The sequence below is a fragment of the Oncorhynchus gorbuscha genome, linkage group LG12 (genome assembly GCF_021184085.1).
Source record: "Oncorhynchus gorbuscha isolate QuinsamMale2020 ecotype Even-year linkage group LG12, OgorEven_v1.0, whole genome shotgun sequence".
Lineage (NCBI taxonomy): Eukaryota > Metazoa > Chordata > Actinopteri > Salmoniformes > Salmonidae > Oncorhynchus > Oncorhynchus gorbuscha.
In genome coordinates this window covers 27,047,952-27,073,295 of record NC_060184.1, presented here as the reverse complement: position 1 = coordinate 27,073,295, position 25,344 = coordinate 27,047,952, and the positions used below count along the sequence as shown (strand labels likewise).

At 41.5% G+C, this 25,344-nt stretch overlaps 3 protein-coding genes across 5 annotated transcripts in view; 2 read left to right on the top strand and 1 right to left on the bottom strand.

Moving 5' to 3' along the window:
* Positions 1-5,968, top strand: part of ncoa1 (nuclear receptor coactivator 1) — a 112,430-nt gene extending 106,462 nt beyond the window's left edge. For all 3 annotated transcript variants that reach the window (XM_046291677.1, XM_046291676.1, XM_046291678.1), the window contains one exon: positions 418-5,968. In XM_046291677.1, coding sequence (XP_046147633.1) covers positions 418-585 — 168 coding nt within the window. In that variant the 3' untranslated portion in view covers positions 586-5,968. The remainder of the gene's footprint in view (positions 1-417) is intronic.
* Positions 5,969-6,310: 342 nt separating this feature from the next.
* LOC123991636 (putative peptidyl-tRNA hydrolase PTRHD1) lies at positions 6,311-7,435 on the bottom strand. Its single transcript, XM_046293275.1, has 2 exons — positions 7,142-7,435; positions 6,311-6,871 (listed from the first exon to the last, which is right to left on the bottom strand). Exons 1-2 carry the CDS (start codon positions 7,349-7,351, stop codon positions 6,701-6,703), a joined length of 381 nt encoding a protein of 126 aa, XP_046149231.1. The 5' UTR covers positions 7,352-7,435; the 3' UTR covers positions 6,311-6,700.
* A 5,988-nt stretch (positions 7,436-13,423) lies between these two features.
* On the top strand, positions 13,424-20,831 carry LOC123991635. Its single transcript, XM_046293274.1, has 6 exons — positions 13,424-13,807; positions 14,170-14,225; positions 14,306-14,330; positions 14,516-14,914; positions 19,702-19,830; positions 20,012-20,831. The coding sequence occupies exons 1-6, from the start codon at positions 13,788-13,790 to the stop codon at positions 20,223-20,225; spliced, it is 843 nt and encodes a 280-aa protein (XP_046149230.1). The 5' UTR covers positions 13,424-13,787; the 3' UTR covers positions 20,226-20,831.
* Positions 20,832-25,344: the final 4,513 nt, after the last annotated feature.

Below are 25,344 nucleotides of genomic sequence, written 5' to 3'. Positions count from 1 at the left end.
CTCCCTCCTTTCTCCACTGATGTCCTCTCTCCCTCCTTTCTCCACTGATGTCTCCTCCCTCCTTTCTCCACTGATGTCCTCTCTCCCTCCTTTCTCCACTGATGTCCTCTCTCCCTCCTTTCTCCACTGATGTCTGATGTCCTCTCTCCCTCCTTTCTCCACTGATGTCCTCTCTCCCTCCTTTCTCCACTGATGTCCTCTCTCCCTCCTTTCTCCACTGATGTCCTCTCTCCCTCCTTTCTCCACTGATGTCCTCTCTCCCTCCTTTCTCCACTGATGTCCTCTCTCCCTCCTTTCTCCACTGATGTCCTCTCTCCCTCCTTTCTCCACTGATGTCCTCTCTCCCTCCTTTCTCCACTGATGTCCTCTCTCCCTCCTTTCTCCACTGATGTCCTCTCTCCCTCCTCTCCTCATCAGGTACAGCAGGTTCAAGTGTTTGCCGACGTCCAGTGTACGGTGAACCTGGTGGGCAGCGACTCCTACCTAAACCAGCCGGGGTCCATAGGCCCCCAGAAAGGACCCCAGGGTCCTCAGAGCAGCCAGTCCCAGCAGAAGAGCCTCCTCCAGCAGCTCCTCACAGAGTGACTCCTCAGCTCAGCTGCCTGCCAGCGGAAAGGTTCTCCATAGACCACCACAACCTCTTTTCTTTTTCACCTTTGGTTTTAGACAGCTACCTGCTGGACTGGTTAGGAAGGCCCTGGGAGGGAGACTGAGGTCCAGGTAACAACGTATCTGTCTACCTACCCGACAGCCTCAGCCCGTACCATAAGACCACAACGGTCGTTCAGCACTCATTCCTGGTTACATACTTTCAACACAAAGTCTGCTTCCTGTTCTGAGAAAGGAATCAGGTTCCGGTTTTGCCAAGTCGTCGCGGTCGTCAAAACATGTCCCGGTTCCTTATTGGCCCGTTCCATCAGGCCGTCGCAGCAGTACGTTTTGGGAGTGCAAGCAGCGTGCAGCTGAGCTCAGCTTTGGGTGGTTAACCCGTCGTCTCGCCTTTTTGCCTCGTGCGGGGCAGGTGGGGCGATGTTGTGGGGACAACGTTTTAAGAATGTTAGGTTTTTAACCTCTGCAATGGAAAGCTCAGTTTCAGCTGGATCTGTGACTGACTGGCTCTCTCCACTGCAGTGCCTGATGGGAGGAAGTTCCCAGCTCTCATTTTTGTTTTTCTGTTCTCGTCATCTGCGTCGTCAGGACAACAAGCATCACGGCCAGGATGGGATGGGAGACTGCTCTGCTCTGTTCAGTTGGCAACACTGTCTTTTCTGGGAGGGCATTTTCAAACTACCTGACTGTCAAACTAACTGTCTGTCCTACACATTTTTCTCCCCAGCATCTGTGAATACGAGCCACAATGGGCTCTCTTTGGCCTATCAGTGTTGTTTTTCCATGTAGAAACGCGCAGCTGGGTAGTATTGTCCAGCAAAGATGAGATTAATTCACACTATCTACTTTCCTTTCTAAAGCGTAATTGAATTACTCTAAAAAGCAACTGTCATTTTGAGCTCAAACTATACATTGCGATTCATTGCAGGTTTTTCCCCCCCTTTTAAAAGAATTGCTGAGTCTAAGATGTCAGTTGTGTTTTAAGGCGACATTTGGCATTATGAAAATGTAACACTGCTAAATGTTGTTGTGGTGGGGAAACTGTCTCTATTCTGTAATGTGAAAAAAGAAAATCTTGGTATAATAATTTTTGCGATTGATTTAGAAATGGCTAACTCTGCTCTTTTGGCATCCCATTGAATGTTTCAATATCCTTAAATTAACCTCAAAACATACAGGAGTGGATAATCAATATCACACAATGACATGAATATGTTGTAGCTAGTAACCGTAGAATTTCCTCACGAAGAAGTGATGGATGTTGAATGGGGTGTTGTCTTGGAAACACAGCTCTCTCTATCTCTCTCCTCCGACTCTGCCCGTGATGATGTCACTCCACTGGCCGCACACTACAGCTCTTTTTGACTGCCCTTGTGACCTACTGTTGCCCAGTCAGACACTGTCTATCAGCGCTAACCTCTGTTGATATTTACTATACACATTCATTCACATAAAGTCCTGCCAACAAACACAATGTTTTTTATAGGGGTAAACAAGAACCCATTAACAAGCAATAACCATAATTGAAGAGACAAAATAAATGTTTTGCGACGTTGTAATGATAATGATGAAAAATCAAGTCTACTTTGGCTTCTCTGCTCTATCCCGGGTACCTGTATTTCTGATTAACAAGGCTTTCTAAAGGAGAACTGTTATTATCCAACCAGATGTCTCACTGCTGTGTATATACAAGGTATTTCACAAGGTGTGCAACATTACCCGAGCACAGCTAATAACTGAGGAGGGTTAGGGATGATCAGTTGAAATAGCATGTATGATCACCATCCTCCTCCGGAGACCTCAAACTGAACACCAACTCAAACTGAACGCCAATGTTCTATGATTTGTGAATCACTTTATGTACAGTTTCAGTGGCGTCTGTGTGCGTGTGCTTTATACTGTACCCAAACAGTGGCTCAGGCGTCCTCACCATACTACTCAAATTCAACCTGGAAATGGGATCATTTCGTGTGATGTCGATTACAGTTGACATGAAAAGCTGGTAGCAATGTCCAATTTGAATACTTTTACAGAAAAAAAAACATTTGTGAAACAGATAAACCTTGATTTTACATACCAATTGTTCCTGTGTATTTTAAGACACTTAAAATGTTGCTTCGCTTTTACTCTATTGCATAAATAATGAAATGAGGTATTTCAATTTCATTCTCTTCTGATAATGTTACATTTTCTTTTCTATTTGAACGGGCCGTGGGTTAACAGTTAGTATTTATCAAGGTTAAAGCCATTCCTCAGCCACTGTTTGGTTTATGTAAATAAACATACACTTTACAAGACACACGGAAGAAACACAAATGAATAACAGAATGTTTGCGGAAGGATTTAATTTGTTTCCAGTATATGTGTACTATATGGGGTACCAGCTAAAGGTTTCACACTCACAGAAGTATTACAAAGGATAACGTGTTTGTTTGTTTTCATCTTCTTCACATTCTCTCCAGCCTTTGCTCCTCATTGAGGAACAGGCATTTCTGTATGAAATAGTGGTAATAGAACCGCATCAAATGTGGAAGTTAATCCGATCTGTTAATATCAACTGTTTAGCATTTGGGATATAATATGCCAAATTCAAAGCACCATTAGACAATGCTCATTAACAAACAAACATTATTTTAAGCAAGATCTGCTCAATGGCAAAGACAGTCCATTCAGTACAGGTACAAGGTAAATATTTGAACTGGTTCTTCAACATGTTAACATGTATATAACAGACAATGTGAATATGTATTTGTTCAGAATCAACAAAATGTAGTGCTCCAAGTTTGTGGTATTAACTACTCGCTTCCATTTTATTTTTATTTTTGTTCATTTTGATGTATATGACTGTCTGAGTGTGTGTATGTATGTGATTAATACTGTGTATCTGGTGTTTAAGATGGAAACTGATTATGTCCTGATTTGATTTCTTCTTTTTTTAGAAAACTGCAAGTTTTCCTGTGGGTGTTGTTCAGATTGCTCTTTATGTGAGGGAATGGTTTAGCGACTGCTGAATGTGATTTTACTGAGAGAGAAGCAGCATGGATTGGCTTTTGTACGGGTTCATTTAAAAAGGCCATATTATTTAATTTATCTGTTATCAAAAAGTTTAAACAGATCTGAGAAAGTGGAACCTTGGATTCTGAGAAGCATCGCTTCAGTAGTTAAGTGGGCTTTTGTAGATTGCCTGATGTAGTTTTTTGCATTTTCAGAAGTAATGACCAAAGCTTCAAGATGTTTAATTCATATCATATGCAAGCCTCATGCAATTGGATGAGACAAAATGTAGCGTTTGTTCAATTTTCTAAAATGAAATAGTATCATACCTATACATACTAGCTCCTCTTTGACCACATGACTAATTTGTGGTTGTTTGTGCTTTGCCTGATTGTCCTTTATTCCCTTTTTGACACGTTTTGTCCTAAGATAATGACAAGTGACCTAGCAGCTATAGTATTTTTATGTAACTTGTATTCTTTGGAATTTCCCAAAGTATGATCAGTTAGAAACGTATTCTCCCTGTTGCCATTGACTCCTAGCAAAGATGCAAAAAGTATTGCATGGCCTGACGTGCTGTCATTGTTTACAGGAAGAGAGAACCTTGCAACAGCTAGCTATGCACCTTAGCGAAAAGCATTTATTTTACACTGATTTAAGTATTCAAAGCCACACTAGAATCTGAATCAATTATTTAAATCATGGTATTTTCAGTCAGTAGTTTCTTGAAGAGAAGAAAAAAACTACCTAACTTTCCTTTTTTTAACTTAAACTAGTGTTGTTGATAATTGTCTGATCTATCAACTGAATCTCATTAAAAAATATTAATGTATTTAGCTGAATACTTTATACCAAATTTGAGGTGCCTCTTGTATATATTTTCTGCATAGAGGACTGCTCCTCGCTGTTTGATGATAATGTTAATGAGGATTTTCTTATCTTTACCTTTATAAAACAAGTTTGCTGTATTTTACATGACTTTTTTACTAAATATCTAAATATTCCAGGAATTTGCAAGAAATACAATCTAGTTTTGCACTTTATATCAGAATTATTAAGAGGAAACAGGCCATCATGAATACTGTTCAAATCAGATGACTATTTCACGATTAGGAAGAAAAAAAGGAAATCCCCTGAATGTATTACAAAGTAAAATATTGATTTGACTTTTCTTTAGCAATCCTAGTCATTTCTCAGGTTCTTAAAAACAAAGAACTTGGTTGTATAGCCCATCAATATGATGACTAAAGAGAAGTGTACTTTCTCTACAACTAATCTATGTAGTTTCAGTTCTCTCTGCCACAGATCCTCAATCTAAACTATGCGTATCTTCTTCAGGTGATCCACTGCCCCTTCCCTCGGCCATCAGCTAACTAACGCGCGTACACTCATACGTCTTGTCTTGCAGCAGCTTCAACTGTTAAAAACATTCCCCCTCAGCTATGCTCCCTGCAATTATTGTACTCTGCTATATAGTGTAGCATCAGTTCTATTCATTATGTTTCTAGGCTTAGTAATACCTACCAAGCAGTAACAGCCCTACATACATTTACTGCTATCCCTTTTGCATTTCTTCACCACCTTATCACATACTGTCTAACACAGAAGTAACATCCTTAGATAAGAGTACTGCACTCTACCCTACACAGAAATTACCTCTCAACTGTTAAGATTATTGGAGCAACTGTTTGCTGCTGATGTTTGTCAAGTATTGTAAGTGCTGCCTTATCGAGACTGAAGTCGGTTGTGGTTGGAGAACTCAAAAGCTTGTATCTCGCCACTTATAAGGGCAATGATTTCTCATTGAAACGAGGTTCCACTTTTTCCCCTGTAAAATGAATATATATATATTATATATATATATATATATATATTTTACACATTTTGTCCAGTTATGTTTATTATACTTGTATAAACTTGTTTTTAGAGAGGCATCGGAGCAGCTGTGTAGGACAATATGAATGAAGTATCTGGAAGAATTATGCATGTTTTTATTTCTGTGTCCAGGTGGAATACCTGGGATAAATCCTACCTTTTCTTAGGACATTGTAGACAATCAGTCTCAGGCTGGGTCCAGTACCTACAGGGGTTCCCCCCTGTAGGCTGAAAAACAAACAGTTTTTGCATCTACTGAAATGTCTTATTCGTCTGTCTGTTTTTTGGGAGGTATGTGGCTGCTCAGACTGGGATTAGTTCAAAGTTTACACACTTCTACACATACACCTCGTGCGTTCGATCCCTCTGTTGCTTTTTCAAGGTGAAGATGCTGACCTTGAAAGGAAATGATGCTTTGACTAACAAATCTATAACATCCATGAATGTGAGAATGCAACACATCGCAATAAAAGCACCGTGTAAAACAGGTTATGTAATGTTGGTTGATTCTCTATTTTATTACTATATACTTCACTCTTCATTTCATTACTGTCACTAGGGCTTCCGAATGGCGCAGCAGCCTAAGGCACTGCATCTCAGTGCTAGAGGTCTCACTACAGGCACCCTTGTTCGATTCCAGGCTCTTTCATAACCGGCCGCGAGTGGGAGTCCCATAGGGCGGCGCACAATTGGCCCAGCTTCGTCTGGGTTTGGCCAGTGTAGGCCGTCATTGTAAATAAGAATTTGTTCTTAATTGACTTTCCCACTAGCTACATTCTCTTTCAACCTTCATTTATTTATCCTGACTAATAATACAAGACACAAATTAGAATCATTAAATTGTTTTATTGCATCTACTATGTTTGTAAACAGATTCCACTCATCAGCAGCTAGAGAAAGACCTTCCATAACCTGTCACCAATTCACCCTTTCATTGAATCACAACATATGTGGCCACATTAAATTACATGGCCAGACATCCACTCTTTAAATGGCCATTTTATGGTATGGTTCAGTGAGTGATGTCTCCCCTGTTACTGTAGGGTAGATAATACACTGCTTATCAGAGTGAGATTTTTCCTTGTGAATCTGAAGCAGACACTGAATGATGGTTCCTCACTGAGATGCACAGGTCAACCCCCCCCAAAAAATAGCATCTTAACTGGTGTAGAGCCGTGGTCCAGACTCCATTCACCACATGCATGTACAGGGTGTGTCTGTGTCATTTGAACAGTTTAAACTTGCGCAGCAGAGAGTGTACAGTGTCTTTAGGGTACGGCTTCAGGGCCAGGCAGGTGGGGACGTTCTCTGGCTGTTCGACCCACAGCTTGTGAGCCACCCCCTTTTCTGTCAGCGTCTCAGACAGGCTGGACAGGGAGGCCTGGTCCAGAGCCTGACAAACACAGATGATGAGAAAGAATCACTTCACAAGCATTCGTTTTATCTACATCCCATCTTATACCACTGCATAACTTCCATCCTACTATATTTACATTACATAAAGAAACGTACAAATTATTTTGTATTGAGAGGCTACTTTTATGCAGCTTGATATGAGCCAACTACGCATGTGCAGAGTCAATTTGCGCACTACGGAAAATACTGGCATTTAGTTAACTAGTAGAAGTATATTGTTGATAAACTTGCTAGTAGTCCCAACTACCTGAAGCACCACTTTGTGCATGCTGTCCAATTCTGCCAAGTACTCCTGCGTGTCTGGATCGTTGTAGTTCAGATGAATGGCGGCGGTGGCAGCATGACAGGCTTGCGATATAACCGCTCCCAATGGCCAGGACAACGTATGGACCAGATCCGAACGGACTACAACATACTGGACAAGGCAACGTGGGGCTGCGGTTCCTGACGCCGCCATCTTCAGTCGGTAATGGTGGCGTGAGGCAGCTTAAAGGCTCTTGCTGGCTTTGCTGCAAATTCTGGTTTATTTATCTTCCGGGTAGGTACTGTATGCCCCCTTTTGGCCAAAGAACGAGACACATCCCTATCTAAAATATATGTCAAGTGGCTTGCATTGCATGACAGCACAGCAGACATCTGTTTTTCATACCCCAGTTATCAAATGATCATGTTTTTGCATGTATGACCTGGAAACCGATGTTTATGCCAGGCAAATATGCTGCTAATGAGGGAGATTATTGTCTTCTAACTGTTAGCCTGTTTTTGTTCCCCTCATCTGTCCAGGCCAGGGCCAGACACCTGTAGTCCCACATGGAGGAATCCTGTTGTGGAGGACCATAAAGAAAAGTCTGCTGTCCAAACTCCAGTGCCCTGTATCCTTAGGTGGCATGGGTCAGGCCCAGTGGTGATTTTAGATTGTAAATATTTTTGGGGCAAACAAAACAAAAAATGTGGGATGTATGCCAGCAAAGACACAACACTAAACAATACATTAATTGCACTATAACGGTGACAAACAGTGCCCACAAACTGTTAGGGCCTACATAAAGCTGTCCCAACAGCAGTCCCAACATCTTACCACTGCTACACCTGGCTCTCAGCGGAGCCTTGTCTGGCAGCAAAGCAGTTAATTCAGCCTCATTTAATGCCTTTAAAAAAGACAGCTGATATGGCTGACTTGCTTAAACAAATGTGGTTTCTAATGACAATTGAGATGTACAAACTATGGTATAAGTGACAACAAGCGGGTAAGAGGCAATCCATCATTTCGATTCAGATATGAGCAAGCTAGGATGGACTTCAATATAACTATTTGTTCAGCACTTTTGAAATGTACAGCGACAATTCAGAACATGGGCCATTCTTACAGTGTTCTCCCTGTACACCAAGTCAGAACCACGGGATAATTAAAGGGGGCATATAAGCAGCCAATGAAAGCTCTTACAATATTCGATGATTACATTTCTAAAAAGGGTAATAGGCTACATGTGCATTGCCAAGTCAGAACAGTAGGTGAAATTAAGAGGTGAAAATAGACCCTTATTAGGGTGAGGCATGGGCTACCAACAGCTTAATACACAACATACAATTAGTATTACTTTCTTAGCTACAATATACATATCTCCCTGGCATATTACATTTATGCAGCAGCATACAAGACATTGTTGGACTTGTTGGACTGTGCTCACTTGAACAGGAAGGTGGTGCAGCAGTCCTTCATGGGCAAATTTTGTCAAACTTTTATTATTACCTGCCATTATCTGGATTTATGGTGCTTTCAAGACAACTGGGAACTCCACCCCCCCCCCCCCCCCCAAAAAAAATAAATAAAGGTTGAATCATGGTGACATCAGGGATCTTCAGGTCGAAGCTCTAGAAAGAGACCCGAGTTCCCGATTTACAAGTTGGTGTTGGATGAAAGTTCAAAACTTATTTCACATGCGTAGCTTGTTTTTTTCCCAAGTTCCCATTTTTCCCCAATTTCCCAGTTGTCTTGAACTCACTAAAGTCAGATTTTGCAGTGCCAAGTTAACAGTTATTTTGAGTGTGGCACAAATCATGCTTCATTGACAGCATGGCCCATGTTGAATGTTAATCATTATAAACTAGGAAAAGAGACCCTTGATCTTAGACTATGGACCAAACAGCCAGTCCTCTGAATAGCAGGCTAATAATTGCTTTGCAATGCTTGCAGTTAGCCACTGATTCCTTCCAAACCACTCATTGTTGAATTTGCGATTTCCAACTTCTGTAATATTTATGGCCGATGAGCACCGATATGTTTTATCTATAATTTTTCTTCATTATTTATCTTAAAAAGGATATGCCAACAGATTGTCGAGTTGATTCATGATGATGACTGCTGGCTAAGATTTTGAAAGTATGACGTTGACATGATCAGCCCAATCAAAGCTACTGTAGATATTAATTCAGGATTCCGATTTGACTCAGCCATGCCTCCTTGCCTGTCCAACATTTCCTCATCTCCCACCCCTTCTAATGCGACTAGCCCTGACGCTTCTCCCTCTTTTTCCTTCTAAAAAGCTTCTCCCTGCAGGTGGTCACTGAGTCCGAGGTGCTAAAGGAGCTCCTGAAACTTGACCCCAAAAAAACATCTGGGTCAGATGGTTCAGACCCTTCTTTAAGGTTGCTGCCCCTATAATCGCCAAGCATGTCTTTCCTTTCTGGGGAGGTTCCCATTGCTTGGAAAGCAGCCACCTTTCATCCTTTATTTAAAGCGGGAGATCAAGCTGATCCTAACTGTTATAGGCCTATTTCTATTTTGCCCTGTTTATTGAAAGTGTTGGAAAAAATTGTCAATCATCAACTGACTCGTTGTCTTGATGTCTATAGTATTCTTTCTGGTATGCAATCTGGTTTCCGCTGAGGTTATGGATGTGTCACTTCAACCTTAAAGGTCCTCAGTGATGTCACCATTGCCCTTAATTCTAAGCAATGTTGTCCTGCTATTTTTATTGACTTGGCCAAAGCTTTTGATATGGTAGACCAGATATTCCCAAACTGGGGGAACGCGCAATGTCATCGGGGGTACACCAAATGAAATAAAATGTATCTTCACATCTGTCTTATACTCAGCTGACCCCTCCCCTGATTTTGTGTTAAACACTACAATAAAGCAATCTTACTGTACAACAAGCTTTCTCTACCCTTAACCTTGTTCTGAACACCTCCAAAACAAAGGTCATGTGGTTTGGTAAGAAGAATGCCCCTCTCCCCACAGGTGTGATTACTACCGTTGAGGGTTTAGAGTAGTCACCTCAAGCTATAGGTACTTGGAAGTATGGCTAGACGGTACACTGTCGTTCTCTCAGCACATATTAAAGCTACAGGCTAAAGTTAAATCTAGACTTGGTTTCCTCTATCGTAATTGCTCTTCCACCCCAGCTGCCAAACTAACACTGATTCACATGACCATCCTACCCATGCTAGATTACGGAGACATAATTTATTAAGGGTGCACTGGAGCAGCTAGATTTTCTTTAATGCACAAGAATTTCGCTACACTCGCATTAACATCTGCTGACCATTTTCAGTTCGCTGCAGCTAGCGACTAGAATGAGCTGCAACAAACACTCAAACTGGACGGTTTTATCTCAATCTCTGTATTCAAAGACTCATTCATGGACACTCTTACTGACAGTTGTGGCTGCTTTGCATGATGTATTGTTGTTTCTACCTTCTTGCCCTTTGTGCTGTTGTCTTTGCCCAATAATGTTTGTACCATGTTGTCATGTTGTGTTGCTGCCTTGCTATGTTGTTGTCTTAGGTCTCTCTTTATGTAGTGTTGTCTCGTCGTGATGTGCGTTTTGTCCTATATTAATGTATTTATATTTTTAATCCCAGTCCCTGTTCCTGCAGGAGGCCTTTTCCCTTTTGGGAGGCTGTCATTGTAAAAAATAATCTGTTCTTAACTGACTTACCTAGTTAAATGAAGGTTAACATTTATTATAATATATATTTTTTAATATAACGTGATTTGACATTTTATCTGTGGCCAATTACCTTAAGCCTTCTTGGATGGGCACTTGAAATGTAACTATGGCAGCACCCAAGGGGCTTGAATTTTCAAACTCAACCCTTAGACTTGGCTGTGACATAGTGTCCCCATGAGTGACAGAACACTGAGCCAATCACATCTGTTGGGGAATAATCAGAATTGGTTGGTAACATAGGTAAGATGTTTTATATTCATCATATGTTTGTAAGTTACTTCTCATCAGAATGTTATTTTTGTATAATACTGTGGCGGGGTTGCAGTATCTGTTCTATGTCAAGACTAAGTTGTTTGGGCCGGAGAGAGGGGAGAGGTCAAGCGTGTATCTCTTGGCTCCACAATGTCTGTGTGCCAGTCAGTGTGTCTCTGATCTTGTCAAGATAGGATGGATTTGATATGGAGGATTGGTTTATGGTTCTGAGTTTGAGAGAGGAGACAAAGCTGAACGATGAATTATGCCGACTCTGTCTTATCCTGTGTGTGTCTTTGCTATAAAGGACCTCAGTTGAAATGTGGAAGGGACTCTCAGAGAATTCATTGATAGACACTGAATTGATCTGAGAGTCACAGGGTTGTGATAGAGCTCATATAATTAAAGATGGACTTTGATAACTAACTCTGATTGGTGTGTGGTTTGCTCTCATTATTTGGTAAATAGATGAAATTTCCACGACTCAGCGCAACGCTCCATATTTTCTGCTGCTTGCCCCACCATCACAGAAAGCTCTGAGCTAGGCTGAAACACCTGCATTTTGGAGCTGCCTTACTCAAGAAAATAAAAAAGAGACCATGTTTGTATGCAGCTTTATTAACTCTTTGATAGATTGATATATATTTATCAAACTCAGCAAAAAAATAAATGTCCTCTCACTGGCAACTGTGTTTATTTTCAGCAAACTTAACATGTGTAAATATTTGTATGAACATAACAAGATTCAACAACTGAGACATACACTGAACAAGTTCCACAGACATGTGACTAACAGAAATTGAAAAATGTGTCCCTGAATAAAGGTGTGGTCAGAATCAAAAGTAACAGTCAGTATCTGGTGTGGCCACCAGCTGCATTAAGTACTGCAGTGCATCTCCTCCTCATGGAATGCACCAGATTTGACAGTTCTTGCTGTGAGGTGTTACCCCACTCTTCCACCAAGGCACCTGCAAGTTTCCGGACATTTCTGGGGGGAATGGCCCTAGCCCTCTCCCTCCGATCCAACAGGTCCCAGGCGTGCTCAATGGGATTGCGATCCGGGCTCTTCGCTGGCCATGACAGAACACTGACATTCCTGTCTTGCAGGAAATCACACAGTATGACTGGTGGCATTGTCATGCTGGAGGGTCATGTCAGGATGAGCCTGCAGGAAGAGTACCACATGAAGGAGGAGGGTGTCTTCCCTGTAACACACAGCTTTTACGTTGCCTGCAATGACAACAAGCTCAGTCCGATGATGCTGTGACACACCGCCCCAGACCATAACGGACCCTCCAGCTCCAAATCGATCCCGCTCCAGAGTACAGCCCTCGGTGCAACGTTCATTCCTTCGACGATAAACACGAATCACAAAACTGCGACTCGTCAGTGAAAAGCACTTTTTGCCAGTCCTGTCTGGTCCAGCGACAGTGGGTTTGTGCTCATAGGTGACGTTGTTGCCGGTGATGTCTAGTGAGGACCTGCTTTACAACAGGCCTACAAGCCCTCAGTCCAGCCTCTCTTAGCCTATTGCGGACAGTCTGAGCACTGATGGAGGGATTGTGCATTCCTGGTGTAACTCGGGCAGTTGTTGTTGCCATCATGTACCTGTCCCGCAGGTGTGATGTTCGGATATACCGGTCCTGTGCAGGTGTTGTTACACGTGGTCTGCCATTGCCAGTCTCCCTGTGGAACTGTCTTAGGCATCTCACAGTACGGACATTGCAATTTATTGCCCTGGCCACATCTGCAGTCCTCATGCCTCCTTGCAGCATGCCTAAGGCACGTTCACGCAGATGAGCAGGGACCCTGGGCATCTTTCTTTTGGTGTTTTTCAGAGTCAGTAGAAAGGCCTCATTAGTGTCCTAAGTTTTTTCATAACTGTGACCTTCATTGTCTACCGTCTGTAAGCTGTTAGTGTCTTAACGACGGTTCCACAGGTGCATGTTGATTAATTGTTTATGGTTCATTGAACAAGCATGGGAAACAGTGTTTAAACCCTTTACAATGAAGATCTGTAAAGTTATTTGGATATTTACGAATTATCTTTGAAAGACAGGGTCCTGAAAAAGGGACGTTTCTTTTTTCGCAGAGTTTCTTTTTTTTCTCTTTTTAAAAAAACATTTTTTGCAAACTGATATGTGACACGTCAAAACAGGTGGGGCTCTGAATAATGGGTCGCCACTGGTCAGGCCACATGTAAGACCAGAGTGCTTGTTACAGTGAGATACTATTCTATTACTGGTACTACAGCTATATTTTATTTCTGTTTTACACCCTGTCCAGTATTATCCATTAGAAGGCAATGCAGTGTGTTTATATGAGACACACATTGCTTCATCAAGCAAAGTTTCACTTAATTTCTATTTCTACATAAACACACATCAATCTCATTGATTTTCTGCAACCACATCTAACTTGTCTTTCAACTTCTGTAATCTACATAATTACTTGGCATCATGACTCACTTCAAATGAATTGTCAAAATAAAAATATATCAATGATATAAATCCTTTAATTTGAATTGGTTAGCTTTGATTTGATTTAGAAAGATGGAAAGCTTTATCTCACTGTCCTATTAGCAGGACGAACTGTACATGTGTGATTGCAGGTGTGGGAGGAGACATGATTTCGCTATTCAGGAAGTGCAAGCAGTGACAACACTTATTTTATTTATTTTATTCAACGATGGATGTACCACAATTAGGGTATGCTATTATGTCTATTGTTGATGTACTAATTTAGGTTAAAGTAGACATTTTCATATTTGCTCGTGGCTAGATTTTGGATGTTTGATGTTCCGTCATATAGAAGATGATTGAACAATATATTTTTGAAATGACTGGCATTACATGATTTCAACATAGAACCACAGGATTTGTAAGCAAATTTAAGTTTCAACACTTGCAGAGTTTTGACTCTCTTGCACATTTTGAGATTACCACTGAATTGTGGTTAAGCATTAACACATTGAAGTTAACATTTAGGACAGTTTCAATTCGAGTCTACTTGACGTATGATATCCGCCATTATGACTCAGCCATGAACATGTGCATTTCTTCGGCAACAGACCCATCCAAGACTGGATAGCTCTTCAGAGGACACATGAACGTTTAATTATGGAAGGTAGGCATACCCTTTTTTCACATGATAACTTTAAAAGCATTACTCTTTCCTTTTTTCTAAACTTGACATTTGTATTACAGCTGGGCAGTTGGCAGAACCCACCAGGTATGGAATAGATAAAACAATCATAGTGCTACACAGTTTGCTTGATTTGGAATGTTATTTGAAATGTATTTATTTCTATATAGTATCTGATTAATCAGAATATGTCACTGTCAAAAAATCTGATATTGTATCCAAAACAGAATGGGTTAAATCAATGTATAATTCTGTGTTTCTACATTTTCCAGCACTGATGATATGATTAACCCTAATTACCTATTGGCTGGGGGAAGCTATGGTGCATACCAGTTCAGCAATACTTGTGTTATAGACTCCATTTTGGCTGGAATTCATGTTCTTGCCAAAATGTATCCCCAAATTCGAGATTTGTTCACGAGGGATAACAAAATCAATGCGGTTATACGTTTCCTAGACTTCGCCAAGGTCAATGAGGCAAAGGCACTGTGGCTTATTAACTTGAGCCTTCGTAAGGGAAAAAACCTCATGCAAAATGCATTTGTAGATATCAGAGGTTATGTTAGAGACCACTTGTCAAACTTCATTGAGCTGGTATGTGCCAGCTTCGACTATGATGACTCGCAATCAAGCTCCACACCATGTGACACAGTTCTCAACAACATATTGAGGTAATTATTCATTAGGTGTGCTTGCTGGAGGCAATTTCTTACATACTCATATTATTATTATTTGATTTCTTTAGTCCAATCTAGAGCTAAAGTAATACAAACTATGAACATGAAACCAACTTTAAAAAGTACAGACTGACCCAACTTAGATTGCTTGTGAAAGTATTTTTTATAGCGTTTACACTTTTTGAACTATAATATTATTTAATTAAATGAGCTCCCAATGCATTTCAAGGACCATAGACTTGAATGGTAAAAAAAAATACAAAATTATAGACCTTTCACCATTTAAGCTATCCAAACCAAAGTTGACCACAACCACAAAACTACTGACCACAACCACACAACAATTGACCATGACTAGTAACCAAATTACTGACCACACAATGACTGAACCACACAACTACTGACCACAACCAACCACACTTACTGTAACTAGCTAGCTTTGGTCCATACTAGCATTGGTCTAGCTCTGGTCCACACTAACTAACTCCGGTCCAGGGCATACCTAGTAGCTAGCTCTGGCCCGCACTAGCTCTAGTCCAAGGCCTAGCATTGGCCTAGCTCTGGTCCACACTAGCTCTGGTCCAGGGCCTAGCATTGGTCTAGCTCTGGTCTGCACTAGCTCTGGTCCAGGGCATACAGACTGACTCGACTTAAATTTATTCAATAAAGCTTTATGCTAGAATTGACCACAGTCACTTCTAATACCACTGCTATTGCATTAACTACCACTACAACTACTACCACAACTACATCCACAGTCCCCACTACTACTACCACCACCGTTAATATTTAATTATTTGATTTATTATTATTAACTACTGACCACAATTAATGACCACAACTACTGGCTACTGCCACAACTGTCCACAACTATTGACCATACAACTAATTACCAAAATTACTGACAACAACCACACAACTAATGACCACACAATTGCTCACCAGAACCACACAACTACTGACCGCAACCACACAACTACCTAACCACACAACTACTGTCCTCAACTACTGACCACAACCACTGAACACAACCACACAACTACTGCTCTGGTCTGTACTAGCTTTGGTCTAGCTCTGGTCTGCACTAACTCACTCTGGTCTAGGGCGTATCCAGTAGCTAGTTCTGGTCCAGGGTCTAGCTCTGGTCCGCATTAACTGTTCTCGTCCAGGGCGTACAGACTGACTTCACTTAGATTTATTCAATAAAGCTTTATGCTAGACTTGACCATGGTCACGACTAATACCACTGCTATTACAGTAACTACTACTACCACCACAGCTACTGCCATAGTCCCCACTACTACCACCACCACTACAACCACAGTCCCCACTACTACCACCACAGCCACAGTCCCCACTACTACCACCACAGACACAGTCCCCACTACTACCACCACCACTACAGCCACAGTTCCCACTGCTACCACCACCACTACAGCCACAGTTCCCACTACTACCACCACAGACACAGTCCCCACTACTACCACCACAGACACAGTCCCCACTACTACCACCACCACTACAGCCACAGTTCCCACTACTACCACCACAGACACAGTCCCCACTACTACCACCACAGACACAGTCCCCACTACTACCACCACAGACACAGTCCCCACTACTACCACCACAGACACAGTCCCCACTACTACCACCACAGACACAGTCCCCACTACTACCACCACCACTACAACCACAGTCCCCACTACTACCACCACAGACACAGTCCCCACTACTACCACCACAGACACAGTCCCCACTACTACCACCACAGACACAGTCCCCACTACTACCACCACAGACACAGTCCCCACTACTACCACCACCACTACAACCACAGTCCCCACTACTACCACCACAGCCACAGTCCCCACTACTACCACCACAGACACAGTCCCCACTACTACCACCACCACTACAGCCACAGTTCCCACTGCTACCACCACCACTACAGCCACAGTTCCCACTACTACCACCACCACTACAACCACAGTCCCCACTACTACCACCACAGACACAGTCCCCACTACTACCACCACAGACACAGTCCCCACTACTACCACCACAGACACAGTCCCCACTACTACCACCACAGACACAGTCCCCACTACTACCACCACAGACACAGTCCCCACTACTACCACCACAGACACAGTCCCCACTACTACCACCACCACTACAGCCACAGTCCCCACTACTACCACCACCACTACAGCCACAGTCCCCACTACTACCACCACAGCCACAGTTCCCACTGCTACCACCACCATTACTATTAAAATGTTAATCAAATCAAAATATATTTTAGATTCTTCAAAGTAGCCGCCCTTTGCCTTGATGACAGCTTTGCACACTCTTGGCATTCTCTCAACCAGCTTCATGGGGTAGTCACTTGGAATGCTTTTCAAACAGTCTTGAAGGAGTTCACACATATGCTGAGCACTTGTTGGCTGCTTTTCCTTCCCTCTGGGGTCCAACTCATCCCAAACCATCTCAATTGGGTTGAGGTCAGGTGATTGTGGAGGCAAGGTAATCTGATGCAGCACTCATCACTCTCCTTCTTGGTCAAATAGCCCTTACACAGCCTGGAGGTGTGTTTTGGTTCATTGTCCTGTTGAAAAACAAATGATAGTCCCACTAAGCGCAAACAAGATGAGATGGCGTATCGCTGCAGAATGCTGTGCTAGCCATGCTCGTTAAGTGTGCCTTGAATTCTAAATAAATCACTGACAGTGTCACCAGCAAAACACCATCACACCTCCTCCTCCATGCTTCACGGTGGGAACCTCTCATGCGGAGATCATCCGTTCACCTACTCTCTGTCTCAAAGATGAGGCGGTTAGAAGCAAAAATCTCAAATTTGGACTCATCCGAGCAAAGGACAGATTTCCACCGGTCTAATGTCCATTACTCGTGTTTCTTTGCCCAAGCAAGTCTCTTCTTATTATTGGTGTCCTTTACTAGTGGTTTCTTTGCAGCAATTCGACCACGAAGGCCTGATTCACCCAGTCTTCTCTGAACAGTTGATGTTGAGATGTGTCTGTTACTTGAACTCTGTGAATCATTTATTTGGGCTGCAATTTCTGAGGCTGGTAACTCTAATAAACTTATCCTCTGCAGCAGAGGTAACTCTGTGTCTCCCTATCCTGTGGTGGACCTCATGAGAACCAGTTTCATCATAGTGATTGATGGTTTTTGCAACGGCACTTGAAGAAACTTTCAAAGTTTTATATTTTCCGTATTGACTGACCTTCATGGAATGATGGACTGTCGTTTCTCTTTAATTATTTGAGCTATTCTTGCCATAATATGGACTTTTACCAAATAGGGCTATCTTCTGTATACCACCGCTACCTTGTCACAACACAACTGATTGTCTCAAATGCATTAAGAAGGAAATAAATTCCACAAATGAACTTTTAACAAGGCACACCTGTTAATTGAAATACATTCCAGGTGACAGCCTCGTGAAGCTGGTTGGAAGAATGCCAAGTGTGTGCAAAACTGTGGCTACTTTGGAGAATCTAAAATATAAATATATTGATTTGTTTAACACTTTTTTGCTTATTATATGATTCCATATGTGTTATTTCATAGTTTTCATACCTTCACTATAGAAAATAGTAAAAAAAATAAAGAAAAACCCTTGAATGAGTAGGTGTGTCCAAACCTTTGACTGGTACTGTAAGTATTTAGACCCTTTACTTAGTTCTTTTTTGAAGCACCGTTGGCAGCGATTACAGCCTTGCGTCTTCTTGGGTATGGCGCTACAAGCTTTGCACACCTGTATTTGGGGAGTTTCTCTCATTCTTCTCTGCAGATCCTCACAAGCTCTGTCAGGTTGGATGAGGGGTGTTGCTGCACAGCTCTTTTCAGGTCTCTCCAGAGATGTTCGATTGGATTCAAGTCCGGGCCACTCAAGGACATTCAGAGACTTGTCCCGGGGCCACTCCTGCGTTGTCTTGGCTGTGCGCTTAGGGTTGTTGTCCAGATTTTCATCAAGGGTCTTGCTATAGTTTGCTCTGTTCATCTTTCCCTCGTTCCTGACTAGTCTCCTAGTCCCTGCCACTGAGAAACATCCCCACAGCATGATGCTGCCACCACCATGTTTCACCGTAGGGATGGTGTCAGGTTTCCTCCAGATATGACGCTTGGCATTCAGGCCAAAGAGTTCAATATTGGTTTCATCAGACCAGAGAATCTTCTTTTTCATGGTCTGAGAGTCCTTTAGGTGCCTTTTTGCAAATTCCAAACAGGTTGCCATGTACCTTTCACTGAGGAGTGGCTTCTGTCTGGCCACTCTACTATAAAGGCCTGATTGCTGCAGAGATGGTTGTCCTTCTGGAAGATTCTCCCATTTCCACAGAGGAACTCTGGAGCTCTGTCAGAGTGATTGCTCAGTTTGAGCGGGCGACCACCTCTAGGAAGAGTCTTGGTGGTTCCAAATTTCTTCCATTTAAGAATGATGGCGGCCACTGTGTTCTTGAGGACCTTCAATGCTGGAGACATGTTATCTTTATTCCCAGTCATGTGAAATCCATAGATTAGGGCCTAAGGAATTTCTCAATTGACTGATTTCCTTATATAAACTGTAACTCGGTAAAAATCTTATAAACAGTTGCATGTCACATTTATATTTTGGTTCAGTGTATGTAAAATAACAAAAAAGAAAGCCACTGGAAGTTTGGAAAGAACATAATAGTACACTATGAAAACACCCCAAAAATTGTTTCAACAATAACTTTACATTTAATGATCTCCCCTTAAAATGTGTTTTATAGGAAGTTTGAGGATTACGGTGAGGTAAAACCCTTAGGAACTTCTCGTCATGAACCCAAACTCATCCTGGTAGACATTGATGACCGGATGTGTATCCTACCTCCCCTCTCCATCACGGATGATTATGAAAGGTACTAACTATACTGTATGTAGCAGGTTAAAGTTAGCCTTCGTGATATCTCTCAGCTAGATTGATCCACTGACTTAGACTAGTCTGTATTATGTGACGTTATTTCAGAACTACAGTACTTTAATGCTTAAGGACCACAATGCAGGTTCAATTGATATAACCCACTGGCCTCAATGTTTCAGGACATACGAGCTCCAGTTCCTGCTGATGGGACAGAGTACACCCCTGTCCAACCACATGGTCCTATTCCTGTCCACTCAGCTGACTGGCAGATGGATGATCTATGACAACATGAAAGCACCCCTGGTCCAGGACATTGGTGTGAGTGAACTACAGAGAGCTACAGAGAGGGACAAGTATGTTTCCTATCTTGCTGCTTATGTGAAGAAAGAATAATAATAAGGCTGCTTCGGGAGTCAAGGGCATCCTCTTTAGATTTTAGTTCTGTATTTCCGAGATCCTGTCCCAACTACAACTATTAGCATTATTTAAAAAATCCCCATAAAATTCTGTCAATTTAAGATAGAGATGTTTTTTTTGCATTGAATGCATCTCAATCCTCCGCATACGCCAATGTCACTCTTCCGCATCGGTGGTAAAAAGGTGACGGAGCTTGAGCCATGTTTGTCAGACCATGAGACATCCCAAAAATCGGTCTTTTCACAAAATCGTCTGTAGTGTTTGAACAGTTTAGCCTATAAAACTATTATAACCCCTCTATTGAAAGATGAGACTCTCGCGAACACAATGGTATTTGCCGTTTGGGACACGTCTGAAGTTGGTACAGCCGATCTGCCAACATCTGTCTGTCGTGTCCGAACAGTTTGGAGTACACACTAATGCTTCTCTGTGGAAAGGTGACATGCCTCACAAGACTCCTCTGAAGGAGGTCCCGGTACCAGTTGAAAAAATGAGTACAAGTACAATACCGTTCAAAAGTTTGGGGTCACTTAGATATTTCCATGTTTTTGAAAGAAACTTTTTGTCCATTAAAATAACATCAGATTGATCAGAAATACAGTGAAGACATTGTTAATGTTGTAAATGACTATTGTAGCTGGAAACGGCAGATTGTTTTTTAATGGAATATCTACATAGGCGTAAAGAGGCCCATTATCATCAACCATTACTCCTGTGTTCCAATGGCGCGTTGTTAGCTAATCCAAGTTTATCATTTTAAAAGGCTAATTGATCATTAGAAAACCCTTTTGCAATTATGTTAGCAAAGCTGAAAACTGTTGTACTGATTAAAAAAGCAATAAAACTGGCATTCGTTAGACTAGCTCAGTGTCTGGAGCATCAGCATTTGTGGGTTTGATTACAGTCTATTCTTGTTCTGAGATATTAAGGCTATTCCATGCAAGAAATTGCCAAGAAACTGAAGATCTCGTACAATGCTGTGTACTACTCCCTTCACAGAACAGCACAAACTAGCCTCGCTACTTTTATAGCCTCGCTACTGTATATAGCCTGTCTTTTTACTGTTGTTTTATTTATTTACTTAACCTATTGTTCACCTAATACCTTTTTTGCACTATTGGTTAGAGTCTGTAAGTAAGCATTTCACTGTATGGTCTACAACCTGTTGTATTCGGTGCACATGACAAATAAACTTTGATTTGATTTGAAACTGTATATAACCAGAATAGAAATAGTAGGATGCCCTGGTGCACAGCTGAGCAAGAGGACAAGTACATTAGTGTCTAGTTTGAGAAACAGACGCCTCACAAGTCCTCAACTGGCAGCTTCATTAAATCGTACCTTCAAAGCACCAGTCTCAACGTCCACAGTGAAGAGGCGAGTACAGGATGCTGGCCTTCTAGGCAGATAAATAAAAAGAAAAGATTAAGACGGGCAGAAGAACACAGACACTGGACAGGGGAACTCTGCCTAGAAGGCCAGCATCCCGGAGTCGGCTCTTCGCTGTTGACATTGAGACTGGTGTTTTGGAACACAGGAGTGATGTTTATGAGCCTCTGTACGTCTATGTAGATATTCCATTAAAATACAGCCGTTTCCAGCTACAAAAGTCATTTTCAACATTAACAATGTCTACATTGTATTTCTGAACAATTTGATGTTATTTCAATGGACGAAAAATGTGCTTTTCTTTCAAAAACAAGGACATTTCTAAGTGAACCCAAACTTTTGAACGGTAATGGACATATAGAGACTGTTTAGTGCCAAAAATAAGGGGTTAAATGCATGTAAAATAAAAAATTAAATAAAAAATGTTTTAATTAAATACATTAATGAATGTTTCCTGATCTATATTATATCTCGCCAATATAGGACAGACATTTTAGAACAAAATTTATTTTATTTATTTACAAGGAACAACTATCTGTTGTTCCATGTATTGAATCTGTTACTCAATGCGTTTGAAATGGCTAATAGCAGTAAGGCCCAAACTTGTTTTGTATCAAATATTTTTTACAATATTTTTGGGGGATACTTCAAGGGTTCTTAAAATTCTACATCAAATAGCTAAATGATCGTTGGTATAACCTTCTTAAAACAATTCCATGTAGCTTCGTAGAACCCCCTCCCCCATGACTGTACGTCACTTTGGATAAAAGCGTCTGCTAAATGGCGTTTAACTTATTTTCATATTATTTTTATAATGTTACTTAATGTAATAAGCTCTTCAGAATGCTCTTTTTTAAATGTTGACAGCAGTTATAGCCAGGAATAACATACACCATTGACTAGTGTTAAGTGTTGTCACAGAGAGAGGTCTAAGAATGCATTGATGCTATTGGAACCTTTTATTCCTGCAACTATGAACATTGATTTTACAATAATTGTGGTCCTGTCGCACAGATGAGCTACTACAACAGGAAGAAACAGAGTAACTGACACTCCAGATGTGTTTAAATGTTTGTTCTGTTTGAATAAGCTTAGCTATCACTAACAAGCGGTAGCTTGTTTCATATGGCCAGTATTAATATGTTTACTGTTTATTATTGACAGTTTCTTTGCCAGTTCATTTGATATTTCCTTTATATATTCTGTACTACAGTATATGGTCACACTGTACAGAGCTGTGAATGAGTATGTGAACCCCTGCACTGTTTTCACATATTAAATGGTGAAATATTTGTTTGAATAAAAAATAATACGATATTGAGATGTCTTATGTTAATAAGTATGTGAACCCCTGAGTCGATACTTGATGAAAGCAAAAATTTAAGTGTTGATAGGGGACAGAATGTGGTCGAACCATCAAATAATTGGCATATATATTGCTCTTACAGAATTTTCACGTAGGTGAGGATGTTGGAAACTTGTTTTTAACTAGGACAGAAGAATTTCTAACATACTTTTTCTGACATAAAATAGGTACAGTAGATCCCTTATTGTACGGGACACTTTTAAATGTGCCTTTAGAGGCCATGCAATTCATTACTCAACTCTAAAACAAAAGCAATTTAGGTTAAAAGAGTCCATATTAACAAAGGTAATGGAAGGACTAATAGTACAGATAGACAGCAATAAAAACTGTACCGTAGAGGCACAGAATAAGTTACACAAACAAAAATAAATGTAGGACGTTATTCAAGAACGATATTATTTTTTAAATTAAGCGAACTGGAAGGAGGGAAATGTGGCAGGGTCAACAGTCAATCACGGATTACAAAAAGAAAACCAGCCCCATCACGGACCAGGATGTCTTGCTCCCAGGCAGACTAAATAACTTTTTTGCCCGCTTTGAGGACAATACAGTGCCACTGACACGGCCCGCAAATACAACATGCGGACTTTCCTTCACTGCCAGACGGCATCCCCAGCCGCGCCCTCAGAGCATGCGCAGACCAGCTGGCTGGTGTGTTTACGGACATATTCAATCAATCCCTATCCCTTGTTCCCACATGCTTCAAGAGGGCCAACATTGTTCCTGTTCCCAAGAAAGCTAAGGTAACTGAGCTAAATGACTACCGCCCCGTAGCACTCACTTCTGTCATCATGAAGTGCTTTGAGAGACTCGTCAAGGACCATATCACCTCCACCCTACCTGACACCCTAGACCAGACATGGGCAAACTACGGCCCGCGGGCCACATACGGCCCGTTAGGCTTTTTAATCCGGCCCGCCGAATTTGTCCAAATTATAGTAAAAACCTCCTTTTTCCCCTTTCCCTGCAATGCCCACGTTTCCCCAATAGATGGCGCACTCAAAACACATTGACCTTTGTTGGAGTGGTGCGTATTTCTCTTTATTTCACTTTAATTTTCACTTCGTTTCACGTCACCATTAAGCCCTTCTGTGAAAATGAGCGGACCAAAGAGAAGGAAAGTGGACAGCGAATGCCGAGTGTTTAATAAGGAGTGGACAACAAAATACTTCTTCACTGAAGTCCGATCAACGGCTGTATGTCTGATATGCCAAGAAGCTGTTGCGGTTTTCAAAGAGTACAATATCAGCCGTCACTTTGCCACGAAGCATGCAAACTATGCTAGCAAGCAGTCAACACAAGAACGGGCGGCTACTGCTCAGAGGTTGGCAGCTAATTTATAGAGTCAACAGAACTTTTTTCACCGACAAAAAAGGGAGACCAACAACACTGTTCCCACTGAAATCGTGAGTTTTTCTGCTGTGTTATGAAAAAATGCATATGGAAAGTTTGGAAGTGCGTCTTTTAATTAAGAGCAATGCGCATTTACGCACAGCAGCGGTACAGTAGCTTAATTAACACACCGCACATCGCTCTTAATTTAAATGTAAATTTTCAGCTGCAGGTAGGATATTTAATACAGCCTATGTCTGTGTGCTTGGCAACGATACACGTGTACTGTTTGCGCGTGAAGGCGAGGGCGTCCGTGGCGAGTTTGTAGAGCGCGCGGTCAGGACAATCCATCCATGATTTTGTGGAGTTTAACACAAGTAGATATTATTGAGCTTGAGTATTTCGTTGTGTAATAATATGTTTTGAATGTTGAAAGTGATTCCATTTTTCAATAAATGTTGATTTCTTTAACTTTGCACCTTCGATTGAAACTTATTAAAAACAGACGCAATCTTGATAAATAACAGTGCGTATGTTATTTTAATCTATTTACATTTCCTCCTCCCAGTATCTGCGAAATAGTATGTAAATGCCATATCTTGCATATTCCTTGAGACAAATTTATTAACTGATAAGGGCTATTTTTCACATTTGAAAGACAGTTAATAAATTGGGTTGTAGTGTTCTTACTGTGCTATGAGGTTTGCACACACTACATTTAATGCTTTCGTATATCCGGCCCAAACACTCCCTCCAAATGCTCCTGGCCCGGCCCCTCTGTCAAATTTTAGAACCCATTGTGGCCCGTGAGTCAAAAAGTTTGCCCACCTCTGCCCTAGACCCACTCCAATTTGCTTACCGCCCAAATAGGTCCACAGACGATGCAATCTCAACCACCCTGCACACTGCCCTAACCCATCTGGACAAGAGGAATACCTATGTGAGAATGCTGTTCATCGACTACAGCTCGGCATTTAACACCATAGTGCCCTCCAAGCTCGTCATCAA